This window comes from Alligator sinensis, unplaced genomic scaffold, assembly GCF_000455745.1.
Source record: "Alligator sinensis unplaced genomic scaffold, ASM45574v1 scaffold366_1, whole genome shotgun sequence".
NCBI classification, from domain to species: domain Eukaryota; kingdom Metazoa; phylum Chordata; order Crocodylia; family Alligatoridae; genus Alligator; species Alligator sinensis.
The window spans coordinates 4,216,388-4,233,914 of NW_005841851.1; the positions used below are offsets into that span (position 1 = coordinate 4,216,388).

Here is a 17,527-nt window from a genome sequence, read left to right on the forward strand (position 1 = left end):
ATGAGGGCTGGAAAGCCTCCTCCCTGCCCAGCTCCATGATCGCAGAGCTGGGTGGGGGACAGGCTGGGGACCTTGTTCCCCAATCAGATCCATGAGCGCAGAGCTAGGCAGGGAACACTTTCCCCAGCCTGTTCCTCACCCCGCTCTGCACTCGTGGAGCTGAGCCAGGAACAGACTCCCCAGCCTCTACCCTGCGATCACAGAGTGGGAGCTGGGAGCTGTTCTGGGGCAGGTCCCAGCCGCATGATTTGATCTGGTGATCAAGGCATGGGACTTGGAAAGAGCTGCAGGGGCCTGGTAGGTCCCAACCCCTTACCCCAATCTGCTGGTGATGGGGCAGGAGGCTGGGACCTGCCCCACTCCTGAAGCTCTTTCCAAGTCCCCTGCCCCTGATTGGGGAGCCAGGGTTAGGAACTTCCTGTTGCTGGGGTAGGGGGACATTGTCCCTGCACTGGCAACAGGTAGTTGCCTGGGGACAGGGTGCAATGTCCCAGCCTCAGCCAGGAGACAGCTGTCTCCTGGCCCAGTACTCCCTGCCAGCCCCTGGGCTAGCACTCAGGCAGCAGGGGCCCACTGCAGGACCCCAGGGAGCAGCAACAGTTTGCTGTCATTAGCAGCAAATCTGCTCCCATGCCCCTGCATGTGTAGACGCCTGCCCAGAATCGTTTACTCGTGAGTAGTTTACACGCAAGTAAACTGATTCCTGATCAAATGCATGTGTAGACGCGCCCAATGATTCCAGAACAGTTAATGGATCAAGGCTCTCAGCTACCTCAAAGAATGACCTTCGCTTTTGGAATAACTGTGTGTTCCTGTGGGATAAAGCACATCCCAAAGTAGAGGGCAAAGCACAAGACTGAAAGGATTCTCATTCAAGAGCATCCAGCTAGTAGGAAACACTGCAAAACCATCTCCTTCCAAAATCCCCTTCACCATAATATACACAATTAGACTTAAATGAAGAATGGTTTTGCTTTGCCTTGTCTGCAAATGTGAAAGATCAAAACAAAATTTCATTTCAGCTTAATCTGAGGATAATTTTGATGTTTTGACCCCGTACACATAACTAGATACTTTGTTATTGTTGCTATCACTCAGAAGTCACTCAGCCATTACAGTGATAGACAGTGGCATAACATTTGAATTAATGTTTCCAAAAATGTATTAGATTAATAGTTTCCAAAAATTTTACCTAACTTATTTTCCTCCAGGACTTTACATGCACCAAATGGCACAGAATGGCAAGTGTTATCAAAGCATTTTCCTGAGGGAAGTTATCCCTCACTGCTCTGAAAATAATTTTGTTCAGTCAAACTCTGAGAGCAGGAGAGTAACTTCAGAATAACTGAACAAGCCCCTGTGTTGAAACTTTAAGTGAAGCAGGGAAGCTGAATCTGTTTTAAGCTCTTGGTACCATACATGGACTTCAGAAACTTTACCACAACAGCAGATAATTAAAAATAGCCAGCGAGGCTTTCTCAGTTTACATCCAAAAGTAGTTCTTTTGTTTCGCTATCAATTATCTCTGTTATGCCTCAGTAAGATTCCTGATGAAAACAAGTTGAGCTGATTCTGCATGTGATATGATCAACACTGCTTTCTTTAACTCCACAATGTACCTGGTGGGACCTTGCAGACTAATTTGATGGATTCTTTCTACAATGCTGAGCACATTTTCCCAACCTCACATGGCCATGACTAAAACCCAGCAATCATGGAAAGCGTACAGTCAACAAAGCTCTTTTGCGCAGTTCTCTGAATTGCATTTCCAGACTTGGAGAGGAACCCTTGTTTAGCATACTCTCTCTCTCTCACTCTCTGTTCCTGTTCTCCTGGCAGTTAGATATAGGAGAAGAGATGATGGCATTTATGACAGCCGTAACCAAATACATTGAAAAAGACTCCCAATTTGACATCTTCCATTGAAAATTGCCATCTTTTTAAAACTGTAAAGCCTGTACTGATGGACAGCTGATGTGGATAACTCAGGGGTTAAACAGTTTTTTGCAAGAGCCCAAAGCCAAACCCAAGCAAATGTCGAGCTTGGTTTACATGGATGTGATTTAAAATTTTCAAGTATAAAATCATAACAATGGGTTGAATTAACAGGCCAGCATTTATGACATTAATGTAAAGCATGAAAATATCACTCTGTAGTGGGGAAACAACAGTGCTATTGGCACAGCTGCTAATCTCTTATTCCCACTGATGAGCAGTATATCAATGCTTATGACTTGGAGCAAGCAGCCCTTCATTAGGCATTATAAAAGGGGTTGATTTACTATTTGATTAAACCATCTTCTGCCACCTGAAAGCAAGCACTGTGGGTGGGGTTTACATTACCCCAGGGTACCTACACCCAATCTCTTCATGGATGGTGAGGGGGGGGGACAATAGCTAGGATACCTAGAAAATATGCTGAACTGTGGCCACTTCCTTCAGTGGCATCCTCAGCTGTGGTATAAAGTTGCCCTGCCTCCAGAGATCAATCCCTCTTGGGGATGTTGCAGCCCAGGTTTGTGAGTGACAGAAATTGCCTCCCACCCTTGCATCCTTTAGAGTACAGCTGAAGCATTGTGTGGGGCCACAAAATCCAGTGGGATTTTAATTATTACTGCTACATATTAGCTTGTTAAAGGCTTAAAGCCTTGTTTGTGTTCACAGTTAGGGCTCCTGTATAAACCTCTAGCAGTTTAAAAGGGTCTTACAATGGATCCACTTCTATGTCCGTTGAAGATGGGGGAGCAAATGGGGCTACTGTTACACCTTGCATTGGGTTGAGCCTGCAGCCCCCCCATGATTTTCTGCAGATTTCTTAACTTAAAACTGGCTTTGCACAAAGCTGGTACCAATGTGCAGAAAGGGCTAAGATGCTCTTGGGGCATGTTGTGTGTCTTGGGGAGAAGCATGAAATGATGCAAGTGTATGTGATGTAATTTTGGAGTAAGTTATTCCCATTGGATTGTCCCTGGGGTTTGAGCCTTGGAAATTTGTGCCTCAAAACTGGGAGCCTCGGGCCCCTGAGCCTCATGTTATTGCTGTGAGTTACATGTATATACTGTATTCTCCTTTGTCTCTTTATCGCATAGCCCCTCTCCTTCCCTCTAAGTGCTGCTAGTCTTGACTATCCAACTGGACTTTCCCCACAGCCACATACACCTTACAAGGTACCTGCAACCCATACAGAGCCCACCAAGAGCTGTAAACTGCAAGAGACTGAAGGAAATTTCTCCAAGGGATATAGTCTTCTAGGTCCAGTAGACATTTGAAAAACATTATTTGAACCCACCAATTTTCTCCTTCCCAAATTAAGGCCCCATGCTGTTCCTAGCATCCAGCACAGACTCTTGTAGCTGTAAAATCCCAATATCCAGATTGTCTCACTGTTTTTTCTCTCTTCACTTTTTCCTCCCCTCTCTTTTGAGATAACAAGAGTGCCCTAGGCAGAGAAAATCTATCAAAGGGGGGAAAATCAGGGGAATGGGAATTAGAGAAGTCCTTTTGAGTGCCAGAAAGATCTCATTATTGGAATTTGTTTTCACAATTTGTTCCAAGACTGGTAGAAACCAGAAGTTTCAGTAATGTGGTCCTTAGGTTTATTTCATAATCGGGACATCCAGACTCTTGTTCTCAGCATAACTTTTAAAGGTAGATGAAGAGAGGTAATTAAATTTGCTACAGGCTGAAGGTTATAAATTCAGCTGGTGAAATTGATACAGCTCCATCAAAGAGCCAACTCAAGTGGAACTGTTTCAAGGGAGTTATACTAATTTACACCAGCTGGAAGCCTGGCCCAGCAGGAGGGAAGGAGCAAGGGCTTGCTCAATGACACAAGTGTAAAAGGAAATATATATATTTAAAGGTTTAGTGCTGATTAGAAAAAAATATCAGCGTTCAACAGGACTCCAACCTAAAGCGCGATGGAGTACACAGAAGGAATCCCACTGCCTTAAGTAGCCTCTAAACCAGGCTGTTGAATAGGATTCACATTTAACATAGTAGTTAGTTATGGGAACTTGGAAACGGTTTTAGTCCACCGTGCTAATACAGCACAGTAATTCTGTTCAGCAGGGAATCTTTTGATATGTTTGAGCGCAAGCATGCCTTGCTTTTCATTACCTTGTTTTGAGTTTTCCTTTTAATAGAGAAACCCGAACAAATCATGCTGTAATGTGTTTGAAGCAGACTCTGGTCTTTTGTTGGGTTTTTTTGCCAGCATGTGTTCTTCAAGGACTGCAGATGGCTGGGGATGGCACGCATGAAAGAAATTAGATCCACAGTTGTTGTTTGGCAAGCACCAGTGAGATTCACCTATCAGCATCTTATCTGGGTTCTTGTTTCTCACATAATTCTCATCTGCAGAAGTGTTGTCAACACTGTGGATTGGGCATATTGCTCTGAGAGCTGAGTGAATTATTTACAATAAATAATTTAGCCACCAAATTTAGCTGCTTTTTCTGCTGAGAATATGAGCTATACCAGCTGTCACATTCTTCAGACTGTATACACTACTCACAATATTTTTGCTGTGCAAATTTTGCTTCTCTCTTCACAGATCATATTAAATCTACAAATTTAGCTGTCTACAGATTGATCAAAAGTCACTCTATGCAACTATTTGCTATTCTAAATACATGTTGCATTGATTTACTGTGATTGGCCATATAAGTCACACTGAGTTATTTCTATAACCTTAATGGGAGAGTTTGCTATCTTTTCTGGTACAAATACTGTACTTGCATGCAAGTCTGATGGTTTATCTTCCTGAGATACCTGTGCTCCTGCTTTTGAAATCGCCTTTTAGTGGATAATTCTGGTAAATACAATTTATTGACATGAATGTTTACAATGGGTGAAAACTGCCTCCCTGCGGACAGCCCAGGTCTACTCTATTTCAAATGGGACTTAAATGTTGCACTTTAGTGGCCCCTGGACAGAAATGAATATCGCTTGTTTGTACTTGTAAAATTCTTTCTGTAATGGCAGCTAAAGGAAACTAATCTATAAATTCATGTGAATGTTAACAGATGCTGAATATCTGTCCATCTTCTGTCATTCACATCCCAAACCTCTTGGTTTTACATTCCTGTATTTCCACTCGCACTAAATGCCAGGTAAAAGCAAGAGGGTCAGAGTGTCAGCTCTCAGGATATATGAATCTTGCCATAGGGTGTTTATAGGTTGCAGATTTGCGAAGGTGGGGAGGGAGAGATTGTGATTGCCTGCACATCTCATCTTTCATTTAAAAAAAATGTAAGTCTCTAAGTATTTTAAGTTTTGGCAGCACCTAGGGCAATGTGCCTGTGACCGGCATTTACATGCAAATACTAAATGATAATCATAACCACTGCTCTCCAGTGATGCAAAGACAATCCTGAAAATGTTACCTTCAAGAACCTTGAAGGCTCTGAAATGAGAAGATAAAAATTGCTATAGAAACAAAAAGCCATTGTGATATTGAATATCATAATTCTTGAATACTGGGATTGGTGATACAGGGAGATTTGGACCGTTTCTGCTTTGTGTCATTTCCCAGGCTGTCATTTGTCTTTGTTTTCTAATGTTTGATCATGGCTTCACATCTTTGTTTATTCTAGGATCAGTGCAAAGATGTCCTTGGGACTGTAACCTGTACAATCCAGCATTGGAATTGGTATGTGTGTACAGTACTTCGTACGGGTGGGCAGGGGAATGGTGTAAATGAAAGTGTGGTATGTTCAGACTGAAAAATTGTTTGCTCCTTCTCTCTCTACCCATCCCAATATTATTCTACAGTTGTTATGTTCTTTCCTTTGGACTTATTTAGGCCAGGGCCTGGGGAAAAAAAGGACGCACATTTGGAAGCCAAAGTCCCCTAGATCTCTTACAAAAAAGATTCTAAAGTCATGGTCCAAAATATTAAAGCTGAAATGTTTTTCACTATTCCTATGGAACTGATAGATCTAGATACAGATATAGATATATTGGAGAGAGAGAGGAAGGACATGAGATGGGACACACAATCCTTTTAATATTCAGTTGGCTAACTAGCATTTTGCTTCAATTAGTATTTCCAGGGAACTGTCATTTTGATGAAGAATGCATGAGGCTGCTGTTGCAAATCTGTGTACCGCCCAGCTTTTAATAAGCAAGCCAGTACCCCAGTTGCATTTCCAACCTTCCTTAATGTTTGTGTGTAATTAGGATGATAATAAGTTCTTCTTCCCATCAGAAACAGCCTATTCAGTTGATGTGTTTCTGGTGCTTTGCATGACACTGGCTTTCCTATTGTTAACTTGTATTCTTGGAAAAACTTACAGGTCTCAAACTAGGCTCTGGGGTTGGTAAAAGCCTTTCAAGGACTTGATGCGAGTGGGCCTAACATGGGTTATAAGCAGAGCTGGGTGGAAGACAGTTTTTCTGTCCAGCAAAACTTTTCTAGGTTTAAAAATTATTTCTGTTCTGTATCAGAATGAAACCAAAAACTTTCAATATTCTGGCCCCACTCCCTGCCCCCATCCCCCTGAAAAAAAAAAGCCAGAAAGATTTGCTCCAGAATAGCAAATAGCCTTGTGGGCAGGCTACTCAGCTGGGGTGTGGGAAATGCTAACGTAAATCCTTGTCTGATTTTAAGCAGGGATGTAACCCCGTGAAGCCCCAGCCAATATCTGATTGTCTATTTTGCAAGAGGTCTAAGTCTACAGCCCAGTGGTTAGATCTGGGTGTGGGAAAATAGAGGAGTAGGGATGCAAGCCTAGTACTCCCACAGCCCAGGTGAACAACCTGACCCGGGCCGGTTGGCCAGCGGCGGTTTCATCTTTCTTCTTTTGATGGGACATGCCTTGACCTGCAAGACCTTTCCTGGCAAAAGTTTAACTGAACTAGAATGTTCTCACAAAACATTGGACAAATAGGTGTTTTCTAACCTAAAACCAGTTTGTGGAAACAGGTCTTGACCAACTCTCAACTTGAACAGCCTCCCTCCCCACAGGTTTTCAGGTGAGCATTATGATGTTTGTCCACAGAGGGCAAATCTTCATAGTTTTGGCTGAGTTTTACTTCACTTGAGCGTAGAACGAAGGCACTCGTATGCAAACTAAAATCCAGACCAGACTTATCAGCCCTTTGTGGGTCCAAGCAACCACATTCTGGACAAGCTTGGCACTTAAATACATGTATTCCTATCCTTCCAATTGAGTTCTAGCTTTCAGGAGCACTTGGACCTGGGGTATTTTTGCTCGCATCTCCAGGGGTAACAGATTCAATATGAGAAACTTTCTGCTGAGAATTACAAATATCAAACACTTAAGGATTTTCTCCCGGATTGTAACAAACACTGATAACATTCATTTTCTGGTAGCAGAAGAGTAAAAGCAGGAACAACAAAAGGTTTTTTATATACATTGGTATTTGAAAGCTCACAGTGTTAGTGTGCTTTTGGGTTCCCGAAAAAGCAATTCACTGCAGGCAGGCAATGCAGATACAACATCTGAAGAAGAAATCCCTGCCTTGCTTTTAGTTTTGATATCACAGTTCTCTTATTTTGTGCTCAAGTATCTCAACAAAGCTCTGAAATCAAGAGGTATTCATGGAAGTGACAAACAGGAGGCAGGTGCTGCTGGCTGAATTGCTCAAAAGATCATTAAAAAACCCTTTGAATTCAAGCGCCAGTGAAAAACGTATTATTATGGGGGCTAAACAGTCTCTCCATTTAATAAATTTAGGCAAAGCACCTGGAAGCAACATGCATTGTCAGATTCCTGGCAAGACATTCACATGAAAGTCACTGAACTGCATCTCACCTACAGTTCAAACAGCCCTGCATACCCTTATTTATGCCACCCCCTAAGGATCCTTCCTAAGGATTTTTCAAAGAAGCTTTTATACTGAAATAAACAATCCCCCAAAGGATTGCCAGGCAGCTGTTGCTTTAAAATTCCCTGGCTATAATAAAAATAGACTTGAGTTTCTGCAAAATGCAAGAATACCAAGACTTAGCTTTTCCTTGCGCGCGCGCGCGCACACACACACACACACACACACACACATGCACACACACACACGTGCACACATACATGTTCTATACTGTAACATCTGTAAAACATTTTGTCTGATCTTTGTCAACTGAAATGCTGGTTTGAATACAATGCTTAATGACACTTTAAAATCAAAATCTTGCATCTTTCAGCTACAATGGAAAAAAAAGGCTCTATGAGCATAAAAACATCTCCAGTAATGACCTCAGAGCCAGAAATATCTCTCAGAAAGGTGGCTACATCTTCTCTCCAAGTTTATTTTGCTTGAGCTCTGCAGAAAGGCCCTGTGTGTTGAGGAAGGAAAAGGTTGGGAAGGAGGGAGGGTAAGAACTGCTGGTCTCTTACCTCTGCTGCTGGCATACAGGATCACCAGGGCGACCACAGCACAAGTCATGAGAAGCAGCAGAACAGACAGACCGATGGCCACAAAGCTCCGGGATTTTTTCCCAGATTTCGTTGATTTTTCTACAATATCCATTTGACTTTCTGATTTCCCCATTATTGTAACTCTAAAACAGGATGTGGAGAGGGGGAGAAAAAATTAATCACACAGCTAGCTCAGCAGGAGACCAAAATGCATAGCTGATCAGGCAGAGAGGAGGATATAGAATGCCACTAGACAGACGGGCGGACAGACAGAGAGACAGATGGAAATAAAAGATCAGAATAATTACATGTATTTATCCATTTGATTGTCCACAGATTTCCCAACCTCATTCTCCATTTCTAGTGCCTACAGAACCGACAGCGCGCGCTGGGGACTCTTTCACGCTCTGTTTGCTAGATCCAGATGGAGCAGTGTCCTAACTTACGGAGTCTTCCTGGCAAGTGTAAAGAGAGTCTCATGATCTGGTTGGGCAACTCCTTTTCCCCCAAAAGCCAGTCCCAAAGGCAAAGGAGGGTGAGAGACTGCCCCTTCTTCTCCCCACTTCGAAGAGTGTCTTGTGGTTTCCAGGACCTTCCCGAAGAACTTTTCTCTGAGGATCCAGGTACCTCCACCAGGCTCTGCTAAAAGCCGTAGAATCCAAAGGGTGCCAGTCTCTCTGTTGTGCTTGCTTTCTCCTGGGCAGAGCAGGAGGATTCAGAATACGAGAGCCCCCCAGAATAGGTGGCAGGCTCCTGTTTCATGAAGGCTTCCACCCTCCAGCCTCGCAATCTTCCCAGAGCCATTCCCAAACTTCTGAACTCGGCTGTGTGCTGTGTTCCTAGCTTCAAGCAAATGATCCTGAGCAGCAGGGGGAGGAGGGGTTGCTTCGCAGAGACAGACCGAGGGCTATGTACTCAGAAAAGCAAGCAGCCAAGATTCTGCTAAGTTCCCTCATGCTTTCTAGGGATCTGCTTGCCTTTTCCCTCAGCCACTGGGCTCAGCAGCCTGCTGGGGTTATTCAGGGGAAGAAGAGGGATGTTCTGTCAAGAGAAGACCTCCCTGCTGGGAGTGTACTAGGGATTTTAGGTTGCAATATATTGGGTTGCTTTCTCTGCCTTGAAAACACATTTATTCCAGGATTGAAATGTAGATTGCACAGAGGGTCCCAGACTCTCAGGATGATTTGTAAGGGAAGGAGGGACCAGGTTGGACATATGGCTTCCTTTTGATTTTTTTTTTTTTTTTTCATGTTTACAATCCAAATATACAGCGCTGATACGGGAATGGTGGGAGCTTGGGATCATTTCCACCCCCAAACAGCATAGGCTGACTGTTGTTGCTACTCTGACCCAAGCACGCAGTCAATATTCATGATCTGATGGGTATTTTCCGTCAAGGAGAGGGTCACATATTTCTCTGATATAAAACCAGTTTAAATAGCAGAGACGTACCAACTCCTGTTTTCCTAATCACAACAGGAATCAGACTGCAGGGGACAATTTCCTTGCTCAATGCCCCAAGCTTCTTTTTCCACTCAGCACTTTGCCAAAAAGCACTCTTTTCTGTTTTTCTCGAGGGCTCACTAAAAGAGCTCTTCTGCACTTTGCTACATGCCTCCCCTGTTTCTTTCATGCTTCTTAGCTAGTTGGTTGCTTCTCTCCCTCTCTCTCTCATACACACACTCACATCCAGCTCCACCAAAACAATACCCTTTCCTTTACCTTCAGTCTCCTACCAACATAGTTTGGCTCTTGACTGGCCTTGCATATGGCCTGTATTTTCTGTGGTGGCTCCAATTGCTTCAGTTATATTACTCCAAAAGGAACTTAACCTCTTCTTCCTGAATACATCTGCAATGAGGTTTCACCCAGCCCCAAGCACAGTGGCGTCCAGGGATACGTAGGCAGTGTCAGAGTAAACCTGCCATTGGCCGAGTAAGTCATGCCAATGGAGAGAGGGAGAGATGTGGCTATCACTTTCTGGATGCCTTTGACTCCCAGTTCACATGACAAAGATGTCCTTTCAACATCAGATTGACAGGGAAGCCTGTGACATGAGTCTAGAATGAGGCTCTGGGGTCCATACAGAAGAGAGACAGATAGAGCTTCAGTGGGAGCACTTTCCCTTTTCCTGTTGCAATTCCCTACCTCAGAGCTAATTTGCAAAATAACTTTTGTCCCAATCCTTTTAGTTACTGCAGTCAATTGGGAGTTCAGTGCCCAAATAACTTTAAGGAGCTGGGCCTTAGTTACATCCTTTGTTTTTGTAACTACTCGAGGGGGACATTTCCAGTGTACTGGGCACTTTTCCCAGACTAAAACCTTCGTACATAAAAACAGGGGTGTTTTAGGTTCTACAAATACAAATTAAAAAAAAATACTTATAGCTAATGGCCCAAAATCTTGCAGCTCAGCATCCAAATGTGATAATTTGATCAGATCTTAATGCTAGGTAATGGCATTCCTAGTCAGGGTTTGGATGGGGACAGTTCATGGAACATCAACAGCGGTCAGCCTTGAAAGTTATCAGTTGTCTTAGGGAATCATATATTGTTATGTGACTATTTACATTATTTTCAGTAGTGACCTTATGAAAAGAGCAAGCCACTCTGATCTACCTGAAATCTGGCAGTCAGCCTAAGAACAAATATGGTACATGCTAGGAATATTTTTCAAGAAATCAAGTGGCTTCCACATGCCTTTTTTTTCCTGTGTGAGCATCAGTATTGGCCAATCCTGTTTTAAAATTCATTATAAGACAGAACACGTATTTAGGATTGTTTTAACTAAGGCTGTAATAAAGATGTACCTGGGGGGTACACGAAATATCTGTGACAAATAGCTGAACACCCCATTAACACACCCTTTCTAACCCTGGTATTGTATGATACTCACAGAAAATGGTTAATAAACTCAGATGGGATGGCCCTAATAGAGCCTGTAGCCAGTAAAGTGACTCATCATTCTTAATCTGTTGGTGAAATAACCTGCTAAGTAGTTTAACTGAAACAATTATAGATGATTCAGGCAGCCATTGGCTAATTTAATACCAGCTATCCTTACAAGAAACCTTTATGCCTCTTGACTCAGGCTGGCATGTGTGGTATGTCTTTGGTAAAAACAGAAAAGAAACATATTTTTTCCTTACTTACTGTCTATGGAAAAACTCGCCTCCAAGGAGAGAGAAACAGAACTGTCATTAGAGTCAGTTCACAGGACTCATGATAATATATAGCAGGGACTGGAATTATGCTTTTAATCTGATACATTGAGCATAGAGGTAAATATTCATTTTTTAGACTCATTGGTAAGCATGGTGTTATCATTATTTGTCTTATTGATTAGGACATGACATAGTTTCAGTTAGCATTGGAGTTTGACTTGGCATGAGCTATAAACTAAAAGCAGAATGACAGAGATACTGATGCTACAGGTAAAGAGATATTGATGCTTGTGCTATGTATGTTTTTGATTTAAGACAGACTACTCAGACTACTAAATTTAACAAGACTACTAAATTGTTTTGCTTTAAAGAAAAAAAAAACCCTCATCATTCTGTAGCAGGAGAGGGACCAGAAATTGTAAAGGACACATCTGCAGAATCATTAATTCTTTTGATCTTGAACAACTCCTCTGTGGTCACTGGAATAGGGTAATCACTCATTCCGACAGTTCTCCAACATGGCAGTGATGTCCCTTTTCTGTTCATTGCTTCTGAGGGAAAGGACTTATTTTGGTCTCTGACAGAGCATCGATATCACCTTGTAGCCCTCATGGCAAAAGCAACATCATAATGCAAGCCATTAATAGCATTTTTCTCATATGACGAACATTTTGCCCGTTCATGGAAGAAGTTCAGTGTTATTATCCCTCTTGCAGAGATGGGGAGACCAAGGGGTAAAGAGGCACTGTGTCTTGGTATCTGGTGAAAAAGCAGGTCACTGACAGAGTTAGTTACTCTGGTTTTCTTTCTGGTCCAGGTTACTCCCCAGGTCCAGTCTTTTACCACTGAAGATGTAAAACCAATTGCTTTAAAGAAAATGAAATGTTAAGGAGAAATCAAATGGGGAAAATTTATTTTCTAAAAGTTCTTGTTCTATTAGAGTTTTCACTTGCTGGAAAGTTTACGCTCCAGAGAAGGATCTGGAAGTTTTGGTAGATTCAGTGTGAATCTATAGCATGATGTAGCTGCACAAAAAGCAACTGTGACTTGGGGATGCATCAATAGAGGCATTAGGTGCAAGACATGGGAGGTGGTAGAGCACTGGTTAGCTTTCATCTAAATCAGGGGTGCTCAACCTGTGGCCTGCAGGCCAGATGCAGCCTGCAGAAACATTACAGCTGGCCCATGGGGCTCCCCACAGGTCTGGAAATGTGGTAATGGGAGAGCAGTGGTCATTAATATGGGCACTCTCCCCCCCTCACCAGCTTCCCAAGCCACAATTTCTGCCTGGCTGGTCTGAGCCTCCTTCTCTCTCTATGGGGCTACCCTTCCTTCCTACAGGGCCAGGTCCAGCTCCTTTCCCCTGTGGGGCTATGTTGGGCTGGCTTGCCCCCTGCCCCCCTCTGCACAGCTAGATGGTTCCCCCCACACCCACCCCAGGCACCAGATCAGGACCACTAGCTAGATCTGGCTCATGGATGGATCGGACACTGCTAATTTGGCCCACTGTGGGGAAGGATTTCATAGGATTTCATAGTTGGTAGGGTCAGAAGGGACCTGAGCAGATCAAGTCTGCCCCCCTGCCATGGGCAGGAAAGGATGCTGGGGTCAAACGACCCCAGCTAGGTGATTATCTAGCCTCCTTTTGAAGACCCCCAGGGTAGAAGCGAGCACCACTTCCCTTGGAAGTTGGTTCCAAATCCTAGCCACCCTGACTGTGAAATAGTGTCTCCTGATGTCTAGCCTGAATTTACTCTCCATCAACTTATGGCTGTTCTTCCTTGTTACTCCTGGTAGTGCTCGGGGGAACAGGGACTTTCCCATTGCCTGCTGGTCCCCCTTGGCCAGTTTATAGACGGCCCCCAGATCCCCTCTCAGCCTTCTTTTGTGAAGGCTGAACAGGTTCAGGTCCTGTAGCCTCCCCTTGTAGGGCCTGCCGTGCTGCCCCCTGATCATGCGAGTGGCCCTCCTTTGGACCCTCTCGATGGTGTCCACATCCCTCCTGAAGTGCAGGTCCACCTGTATCTGCAACCTATCTTCGGGCATGACCATGCTCCCTCATAACTTGGTGTCGTCTGCCAACTTGACCAGCAAGCTCTTCACCCTCACATCCAAATCATTGATAAAGATGTTGAAAAGCACCGGTCCAAGGATGGACCCCTGAGGGACACCACTGGTCACTTCTCGCCAGGATGACACAGATCCGTTCATGAGAACTCTCTGGATCCTACGATGCAGGCAGTTTTCCACCCACTGAATTTTTGAGCAGTTAACCCCACAATCTTCCAATTTTTCCACAAGGATATCGTGGGATACTAGATCAAAAGCCTTTTGGAAGTCTAGGTATATAACGTCAACCTTCTCTCCTGTGTCCAGGTGGTGAGAGACCTGTTCATAGAAGGAGATGAGATTGGTAAAACAAGACCTACCTGTGATGAAGCCATGCTGGCTGTTCAGAATCTTACCCTCAATGAGAGTATCACGCATAGATTCTTTAATGAGTTTTTCCAGGATTCTCGGTGCGGCCCTCCAGCCAATTAGTGACCCATCTGACCGTGTAGGCATCAACACCACAGTCGTCTAATTTTTTTAATGAGAATGGGGTGAGAGACAGGTGTCGAAGGCCTTCCTAAAGTCTGAAAGATTACGTCCACTGTGACACCTCAATCCAAGAATTTTGTGACCTGGTCGTAGAAGGCCACCAGGTTGGCCTGACAGGACCTGCCTCTAATGAACCCATGTTGGTTGCCCCTAAGCATAATCTCCTCTGCTGGTCCCTTGCAGATATGCACCTGGATAATGTTCTCAAAGAGCTTACCCAGGACCGAGGTAAGACTAATAGGCCTATAGTTTCCTGGGTCCTCTTCCCTCCCTTTTCCTGGATCCTTCCTCCCTTTTCAGCTTTATCACTGATCTAAAGTATTGGGTGCAGTTTTGGGCTTCACATTATAAAAAGGACATGGAGAGGTTAGATAGGGTCCAGAGGCAAGTGGTAAAAATGATAAAGGGCTTGGAAGGCAAGTCATATGAGAAGTTGAAGGAAATAAGCATGTTCAGCTTGTGAAAAAGCCATTTAAGAGGGGATATGATTGCAGTCCTCATATACTTCAAGGGCTGTCATAAAAAACAAGGGAAAATGCCTTTCCTTTCTTGCTGCAGAGAGGAGGACATGGATCAGTGGCTTGAAGTTGCAGTGAAGTAGGTTTAGATTTGATATAAGGAAACTCTTCTTGACTGTTATAACAGTGAGGCACTGGAATAGACTGCCTAAGGAAGTTGTGGACTCTCCATCACTAGAGGTGTTCAAGACGAGGTTGGATAGCCACTGGTCAGGAATGATCTGGGTGTAGCTGTGCTTGTGTTCTTCTACAGCTACTTCCCATACTTCTGGGCTTTGCTGGTTTCCACCTGGGCCTAGGAGGGAACTCTCTCCCCCTCCCCAGCTACACGTATCAGTGTTTTTTTTCTTGTTAAAGTCTTCCTCAGAGGCATTGGGTGTTGGCTGCAGCCCATGCTGGGAACTTTGACTGAAGTGTGCCAATGCTCCGGGGGTGGGGGGGGGGGGGTGGGAATTAAACCTGGAGGTTCCTGGTTAGAGGGTCTTGCCCCTTTGCTTAGGACCAATCGTCGTATTTGGGGTCAAGAAGCAATTTTATCTTGTGGTCAGATTGGTATGGACTATGGGTTTTTTTTGCCTTCCTCTGTATTAGGGGCATGGCTTTCTTCCGGGAATCTCTTGAGCATATATTAACACCCTTTGCAGCAGCAGGATGTTGGCTGATGTGGTCCCCCTGCTTTGCCTGTGGCAGATTAGGCTGTTATGTCTTTGGCTTTGTATCAGTATCAGTGTTGATGTGTAATTTTGCCAAGAGCTTTGCTTATATAATGGGTTTGTCTAGGATGGTTTGGATAGGGATGATCTTGCCTCAGGCAGGGGGTTGGACTAAATGACTTATGGGGGGTCCCTTCCAGCCCTACTTCTTTATGATTCTATGGAAATGATAAGGGAGTTGCTGTTCGTTTTCAGTTGCTCTAAAAGGATCAATGATTTAAAAGTCCATGTTTGTTTTTCTTTATCAATAGTGGGGGCTTTGCAATTATTTCATATATGAAGAAATCTGGACCAATTAAGACCACATAGTGAAAAAGTTACAGGTTAAAAATAAAGCCCCAAAGAGTAGGTTTTAAAGTACTGTACCTGAGGTGGAGGGGAGCGAGTGTCCAGTCACCTCTCTGGCTTACTGTTCTCTTTTGATGTCATTTTCATTGTGACACCAGCCCAGAAAACAGAGTTTGTTACTACTGAGGTTATTCCCCTTGGTCACAGGAGACTTCAGATGCAACAGAGCTACTGCAATTTCAATGTAGAGAGTTAGGGACAAAGTATTCTTACACAAGATTGTCCTCCTCCTCAGGATGGAATGGCTGGACAGACCTGGATAGAAAGACCCTAGACCTGAATAGCAACAGCTTAGCTGTTATAGCACTAATGTGTGATTTGGAAGAGAGGGTAAATTCCCTACTGTTCTCAGTTTAGGGTAAGAATTTGAATGTGGGTTTGCCACATCCCAGATACATGCCCTAATCATTTGTTGATTGGCTCTTTCAGGAGTGGCTTTTTTCTCTCTTATTTTTTTCTTTTGAAAGAACTTCTAAAGGTCTGTTCTGATCCTGATGCAGAAGGAAACCATACCTTGAAAGCTCAAAATATTGTATGAAGCAGAACTCCTGTCTTTTGGCCAGCCTTGAAACGAGGTCAAAGAGAGTCTGGGAGAGTGATGCACTCTTGAACATGGTTGTTTCACAGTGCTTTGGTTAGCAGGCTCCTGGTAGGGGTTGGTGGATCCAGTGACTGAATGTGGACAGTGGAGGTAGGGCACTGTGTTTCCTCTGCCCTTAAGGCACTGCAGAAATGCTACTGACAACGATGTCCTGTTCTCTCACCAGTGTAATGCTCAGCTAAGCTGAAGCTGATGTCCTGAGTACCAGCATGAGGCAAGGATAGGCTAGAGGGTAGTGAATAGAGAAATGAATCCCAGCATTTGGTAAAACCACAGTTGCAATGCTATATCCAAATCCACTGTTCACCCTTCAAGAAGGAGCTGGAAATAGCCATTTGAGTTCAAGGCAGGCCACAAAAATGATCCAGAGTTTGAAAAATAAGGTTCACAATATGAAGCTTAGCAAGCCCCTCTATTCAGCTTTGTCAAAGAGCAGTTGAGAAGCAATTTGCTCACAGCTTGTAAGGACTAGCACACAGAAAAAGAGACCTGATAGCAGGGAAGACACTTTTCAACCTTATAGACAAGGTCCAGTGGTTGAAAACTGAAATTAGACAAATTCAACCTCAGAATAATAGGCATTGTTCTAGTTGGGAAGGTAATTAAACCTGGAGCCACTTACCAGAGGAGACAATGGACTCACTATTATTTAGTCATTAAGGAGAAATAAAATATCTTTGGAAAGGTACATTTTAATCCATTTTCTGAAAGAAATTCTACCATTTGCATGTGAAGGGAGTCGAGCGGGACATTCCCAGTGATACTTTCTGGCCTTGGAGCCTGTATATCTGTCAACCTATAAATGCCCCCATTCATTCCCTAGTTTAGGGTTGTTGGTTGTAGCTGTGTTGGTCTAAGGACATAAGTAGACATGGTTTTGGGGGTAAATACGATAGCTTTTACTAGACCAACTAAATAGTCAGAAAAACTGTTCTTTGCAAGCTTTTGGGTACAAACACCCCGCTGTACCCAAAAGCTTGCAAAGAACAGTTTTCCAGACTATTTAGTTGTTCTAATAAAATATACCACATTTACCCAAAGAACCTTGTCTGCCCATTCTTTCCCTTTCCTTGTGGGCCATGGCCAGAACAGGAAGCTCTGCATTTTTCATAGCATGGTCACAACTCTTACAATTCTGCAGCAAGATGATGATTATAATCAAATATAATAATTTTTTCTGGTTGCTGGCAGAGAAAGGGAAA

At 43.6% G+C, this 17,527-nt stretch overlaps 1 protein-coding gene across 6 annotated transcripts in view; it reads right to left on the bottom strand.

The window, feature by feature from the left end:
- Positions 1 to 17,527, bottom strand: part of MMEL1 (membrane metalloendopeptidase like 1) — a 78,555-nt gene that overhangs the window by 56,300 nt on the left and 4,728 nt on the right. Inside the window, exons 1-2 of one of the 6 annotated variants that reach the window (XM_025211911.1) lie at positions 10,104 to 10,225; positions 8,361 to 8,524 (exon numbers count right to left, since the gene is read on the bottom strand). In XM_025211911.1, coding sequence (XP_025067696.1) covers positions 8,361 to 8,514 — 154 coding nt within the window. In that variant the 5' untranslated portion in view covers positions 8,515 to 8,524; positions 10,104 to 10,225. Of the gene's footprint in view, positions 1 to 8,360; positions 8,525 to 8,689; positions 9,488 to 10,103; positions 10,226 to 17,527 lie in introns of those variants that run through there. The other 5 variants (XM_006016205.2, XM_025211916.1, XM_025211899.1 and 2 more) reach the window with 5 other exon arrangements.